Raw genomic sequence first — 6,713 nt, 5'->3', positions numbered from 1 at the left:
GCGGTGGCGCCACCGTGGAAGGCCGAGGAGAGGGGTGGTTTGGGTCGGTGATTGTCGCTCCTCTTCCTCCTCCATGCCTCTCTCCGATTCAATTTGCAATCTGAAATGAGGAGAGAGAGAGAGAGAGGGGCCGACGATGGAAGCCGCTACCAGCACAGGTACATGGACTCTTCTCTGTGAATGAGATAAACTTCTCAAAACTCCAGAGGTGTGCTTGAAATTGATAGTGACGAAATGGGTTTGGCTTAAATCCGATTTCAAAATCACACCAAACGAAACCCAGAAAATAATCTGCTTCAGATTATTACCAAACCCAGAAAACATAGGAAACTTGGATTATTTTGGGTTGAGATTACTGAATCAACATAATAATACCTTAGTTATTATTAATGGCCTTGATTTGTTTCAATTGAAATTTGCATTGTTGGTTCAACATTCAACAATCTGCTTCTGCTTCAACATTCAACAATCTGAAAAATGAAGAGTGAGAGAGAGAGAGAGAGAGAGAGAGAGAGAGAGAGATAAATAATCAAGAAATTTCAATGGTGTTTAGTGGCTTGAATCAATTGTTGCAACTTGCAAGTCTTCTCGCCGAAGTGGAAGGGGAAAGGGCTTTTCCATTTTGAATTTGGAATCCCACAATTTCATTTGGAGTTCTGCAAATATATATATATATATATATATATTTTAAACAGACAAAGTGGGTTGCATGAAGTTGTTTTCAAGCCTTTGATCTATGGGGATATGAATAAATTAGTTTCACTGATTCGAGTGGTTAGCTTCACAGATTCGATCGCCTTGAGGGTTTAAAAATGAGAAGGGGAAAGCAAAAAAAAAAAAAAAAAAAAAACCTCTAAAATGACATCGTTTTGGAGAGCGACAAGGATTTGCGGCAGGAAAAGGCCACCGAGGATCCAAATTCCACAAGAATGTAATTAACTTGTATGATTTGAGGAGCCTTTGACTTGAGGTCAACAATAGATACCCTAGGATTTATAAATATTGCACTTTGAAAAAAATGGGGAGAAATACAAATCAAATAAACAGTGGAAGAATAATTACAATATAAATAGAATATTTTTTTGTACAACTTTGACGTATATGAAAGACTTGTACCAAACACAATGACTTGCACATAACAAATTTGCATTACCTTGAAAATGCAAATATTTCTTAATTATTCCACTGATTCACAATTCCTGAAAAAAATAAAAAAATAAAAAATAAATAACCAAATTAAGTGCCGACATGTAAAACAAAATTAATAAAAACACATCATTTCTGGTATTAGAAACACAATTATGTACGTTCCACTGCAAAATGCTCTGTCATGGTTTTAACATTCATCTGTTTGATGCGACTTTTTCTTCTTTTCTTTTTTTTTTCATAATTTAATCAATGATGAGATTAATTCGATTTTTTTTTTTTTTTTTTATGAATGATCCACATGAATTTACAAAATAAACGGTTCATATTTAGGAGATAGGACTCTATCGTGAAGCAAGGATCCCCTCCTTGACTCCCTACTTGATGGGCTATTCGGTTCACTTTTGAGCCCAATTTTGATGATCCGAACCGTTCACATTTTAGAATTTGTCATGTGCATCATACCTGTAAAAAATCACATTAATTGAATATCGGAAAAACTAAAAACCATTTATAAAAAAATTTAATAAACAGTTTTATTGTTTAATAAAACTTTTAGTTCGTGTGGTTTTTGATATTCGATTGACTTGATTTTCTACAGATATAATATACATGACAAATTTTAAAATGAGAACGATTTGAATTATCAAAATTCAACCCAAAAGTTGACCCAATGGCCCATCAAGTAAGAAATTAAATAGGGGAGTCAAGGAGGGGATCCTTGCTCCCTATCGTGAGCCTTACACCCCGACTGGACCGTAGTGCACTTCTCCGAAATTCTGTTCAGTCCACTGATAGCGACATTTTAATATTCCACCTATAATGTCAATGATAATCAAAGAAATGTGAGCATAAAGGTAAGTCAAGGTGTGGAAATCAACTCCATGACTATTGCACCAACCATGTCATTAGACCAGAATCATTTAACAAGTCCCAGGACACCTTCAAAACAAAGCAGCACTAACCATGGCTGCCCAAAAGCGAGAATATTTTACATGAGAAATGGGTGTCCAATACACAAGCCCTAATGCTTTTCTTTCATTTCCAGTCCTCTTGATTGTCTTCACCATTCCATCGCAACATTGTTCTGCAACTGATACTTTAACACAATCACAACCAATCTTAGTAGGACAAACTCTCATCTCCTCTGGCCAAATCTTTGAGTTAGGCTTCTTCATTCCAAGCAATTCCAGTAAGCAATATGTTGGGATTTGGCACAAGAACATACCAATAGATGATCGAAAAGTCGTATGGGTGGCAAACAGAGAGAATCCACTTACAGTTACGGCAACAGACTCTGCCTCTTCAAGTCTAACAGTTGGTAAAGATGGAAATCTGAGACTACTTGATGGCATGAACAACACTGTCTGGTTGACAAATGTTTCTGTCCATTCCAACAATTCAATTGCAGTGCTTTCAGACAGGGGAGACCTTACTCTTAAAGATAACGTCTCTGGACTGATCCTGTGGGAGAGTTTTAACTATCCTTGTGACACTTTTTCACCCGGCATGATGCTAGGAATGAATACTAAAACAGGAGAGAAACGCTTCTTGTCTTCCTGGCTGACCGAAGATGACCCATCGCCTGGAGAGTATGTTTGCGGGTTTTCACTGGACACACCAACGCAGGTTTTCATTTGGAATGGTTTCAAGCCATACTGGAGAAGTGGTCCATGGGACGGATCGAAGTTTATAGGGGAACTGGACATTGACCACGGTTATGCCAATAAATTAAATGTCGTACACGATAATCAGCAGGGAGGTGTGTATATCACATGGTACAGTGAAAACACCTCTTATGTTGAATTTATTTTCTTAACACCAGATGGAACTTTGAAGGTAATGCACTGGGATGAACAAGTCAAGAACCTGTATGTTTCTTGGATGGTTCCGGCCAATCGATGTGATATTTATGGGGTTTGTGGACCTTTCGGAGTTTGCGATAAGAATAAGTCTCCAAATTGTGAGTGCTTGAAAGGGTTTGTACCAAATTCAACTGAGGATTGGTGGAAAGGAAATTGGGCAGGTGGTTGCGTGAGGAAAACTGAACTGCTTTGCGAAAAGAACACTAGCAGCTTGGCATCATCAGGAAAGGCTCAAAATGATGGGTTTTGGAAGCTGAGCGATATGAAGCTGCCAGATCATTATGAATATTTGCACAACAAGGATTCCTCAGGTTGCCAACAATGGTGCTTGAGTAACTGTTCTTGTGTGGCATATGCATATGTGACTGGAATTCATTGCATGGTTTGGTCTGGAGGCCTCATGGATATTCAGCAGTTTCCACTTGCTGCCGGGAACGACCTCTTCCTTCGCCTTTCATACTTAGAGCTGGGTAAAGTTAATTGATTTGTGCCTTAATATCTTAGGATTAGCAATATCATTTTTATTTTAAAATTTGTTCTTCATTATCTTTTTCATTTTATTTTTTTAGGTAAAGATAAGAAAAATAAAAAGTTCATCATCAGCTTTACTACAATTTATGGGGTTGTCCTCTTGGGTGCCTTCATGTATGGTATGCACAGGTGGAGAGCAAATCAAAGAGGTTAGTAGGGTATTTTTAATATGCAGAGTAAATCAACAAGGACATATCTATTTGCTTCTGAAACTAACTTGTCATGGACATGTAACACAAAGATGTGGCCATCAATTTTCACTCTCCTATCAACGAAAAATAATGATTTTTGTTTCATCAAAATTAGATGAGCTCTTTATTCTGTTCAAAGTGGTATAAATATTCATTTGTGTTTTCTGCAGACAATACAACAATTTTGTACTCTTGATAGTCTGATTAATTAAAAGAATCTTCAAGTTTAATCACCTACAAAATTTATAATTTTAAAGCCAGTGTACTTTGAGAAAAAACAGGAACGGTATTTTTATAACATTTTAAGCTGCAAAACAAAAAACAACTACGAGGAAATTCACTTATCATTAGCTATAGCTAAGTCATAAATTATTGGATTCGTTTTTTGCTCAACAAGCGAAGCAACTATGATTATTTTTAACATATTTCAAATTTGGGAAATCTAAATAATTTTCTGTTCTATGGTGCAATTTTTGACCATCAGTAAAGAGAGGAAACATGAGAAAGGACTTTAAAATGGTTGATTCAATGGACACTTCAGAGCTACCAATTATTAACTTTGATAAAATACTAGTCGCTACCGATAACTTCAGCACAACAAACAAACTTGGGGAAGGAGGATTTGGACCTGTATATAAGGTAATTATACTCTTTAATATACGAATTACGCTGACATATATCCGATGTACTAACTAATTAAAATTGTGGTCTACAGGGAAGGTTAGAAGATGGCCATCAAGTGGCAGTGAAAAGACTTTCGAGGCATTCAGGACAAGGTGTGGAAGAGTTCAAGAATGAGATCGTATTGATTTCCAAACTACAACATAGGAATCTTGTTAGGCTCTTGGGTTGCTGCATTGAAGGGGAAGAGAAGCTATTGGTTTATGAGTACATGACAAACAAAAGCTTGGACACTTTTCTCTTCGGTTGGTTTATAGTCTCATCTTTATTACTGTAAATTGCTCATAGGTCATTCAATACTATTACTACAACCTTGCCTAACACCGAGGAAAGAAATGTTCAAAACTTATGTTTAGCTTTGTTTTCTTATCCTCATTGGTGATACAATGTATGGAAAGGACTGACTTTGATGAATGCATCTTTTTGACTGTCATGTTTTTGGTTAGATGCAACGAAAAGGGTGAAGCTTGATTGGGCTAAACGCTTCCACATTATTCAGGGTATTGCCAGAGGGCTTCTTTATCTCCATCGCGATTCTTGTTTAAGGGTTATTCACAGAGATTTGAAAGTCAGCAATATTCTCTTGGACAATGACATGAATCCAAAAATTTCAGACTTTGGGTTAGCGCGAACTTTCCGAGTGACTCAAGAACTGGCAAACACTCACAGGGTGATGGGAACATTGTAAGGATCCTTTCTTTCCTACAATAGATTTTGCTCACCTTTGCCAACTACTTTTCCTACTGATGTAGTTATGTATGATATGGAACATTTGATGATTGAAATACTACAAATAAAAGTATAATGGTCTTAAAATATATCTTGGATTAGGATGGAGACAATCTTTTAAAGTATAATGGTCTTTTCTATACTCTTCTTCGTCTCTCCCTTCCCCTAATTAGTTATCTTCCCTTCTTACCTCCATTACTGTTTTCTTATCTCAACATTTTTAGACAAAATAGATTGAAAAACATGATCTCAACATTATAGAAAGCAAGAGCCCTTATTATTAATAATTAATTATTTTTTTTTATTATTCAATTTGCAGGAGCCCTTACTATACATTACTCCCAAATAAGCAAACCACAAGAGTTTGATCATCTTGTTTTATATAAAATCCTTATTTGCTTCTATTTATATATATATATATATATATATTCAGGCAGTACCACTGATTCAGTAAATAATTTTTTTCCCTTCCTTTAATTTTTAATTTTTTTAGAATAGTTACATTATATTTATTTATTGGAAGTACTATAATCTTGAGTAAGCATAAATGTAACAATTTTCGATCAAATGCAGTGGCTACATGTCTCCCGAGTATGCAATGGGAGGGTTATTCTCAGAGAAGTCGGATGTCTATAGCTTTGGTGTTCTGTTATTAGAGACGGTTAGTGGTGTGAGGAATACTAGTTTTCATTATCATGAAAAATATTTAAACCTCCTTGGTTATGTAAGTGCACTAATTTCATCTTTACATGCTTTCAAATATTGTTGTCACTAGCATTCTATGTAGTTCTACTAATTCATATATGGACATATGTGGAACTATTCTAGGCATGGGAATTGTACAATGAAGGCCAGGCATCAGACTTAGTGGATGAGGTAGTGGTTGATTCATGTTCCTTGTCTGAAGTAATGAGATGTGTACAGATTGGTCTTCTTTGTGTTCAAGATCATGTTGCAGATAGGCCAACCATGTCTATTGTGGTTTTTATGTTGAGTAATGAAATGGATCTTCCACATCCAAAACAACCTACATTTACTATCCAAAGCTTGTCAGACGCTGATCTTCGGTCACAACATAATAAAATATGCTCCATTAATGAGGCATCTCTATCGATTATTGAAGGACGATAACCAATTAACAAATCATGTACATGTCGCACAATGTATGTTGGTATTATTGTACAATGACATCTACAAATATAGCAATTAAAGTTTGAAATAAATGTTATGTAACACAGATGATCTTCTCGGTTAGTTATTTGCTATTCATAAGCTTCGGTATGGGTGGGAATACTTTGTCCATATTTATTTAATCATTTTAAATAAAATAAAAGATTTACAAATTGTAACTTAAGAATATCTTACTTTTTTGAGCTAAATAAATTGAAAAATTCAAATAAATTATAATTTAAAATTGAAGTCAAACATCACTAGGGAATTTACTTTTTTTGGTACTCAAGCTAGATGTCCAATTCTAAATTTTTTGAGGTAATAGGCCTAAACTTTATTCTTTTGAGACTAAAATATCAATTATTTATTGAAAGACCATTGTACCCCCACCAACCCATCT

General features: G+C 35.4%; 1 protein-coding gene across 1 annotated transcript; it reads left to right on the top strand.

The window, feature by feature from the left end:
- Positions 1-1,997: 1,997 nt before the first annotated feature.
- Positions 1,998-6,397, top strand: LOC114318865 (G-type lectin S-receptor-like serine/threonine-protein kinase At1g61550). Its single transcript, XM_082879500.1, has 7 exons — positions 1,998-3,481; positions 3,581-3,691; positions 4,218-4,372; positions 4,449-4,659; positions 4,861-5,098; positions 5,717-5,867; positions 5,972-6,397. Exons 1-7 carry the CDS (start codon positions 2,149-2,151, stop codon positions 6,272-6,274), a joined length of 2,502 nt encoding a protein of 833 aa, XP_082735626.1. The 5' UTR covers positions 1,998-2,148; the 3' UTR covers positions 6,275-6,397.
- Positions 6,398-6,713: the final 316 nt, after the last annotated feature.

This window comes from Camellia sinensis, chromosome 7, assembly GCF_055761805.1.
Source record: "Camellia sinensis isolate YWXY chromosome 7, ASM5576180v1, whole genome shotgun sequence".
NCBI lineage: Eukaryota > Viridiplantae > Streptophyta > Magnoliopsida > Ericales > Theaceae > Camellia > Camellia sinensis.
Note: the sequence above shows the minus strand (reverse complement) of the source record. Positions and strands in the feature narration are given on the sequence as shown.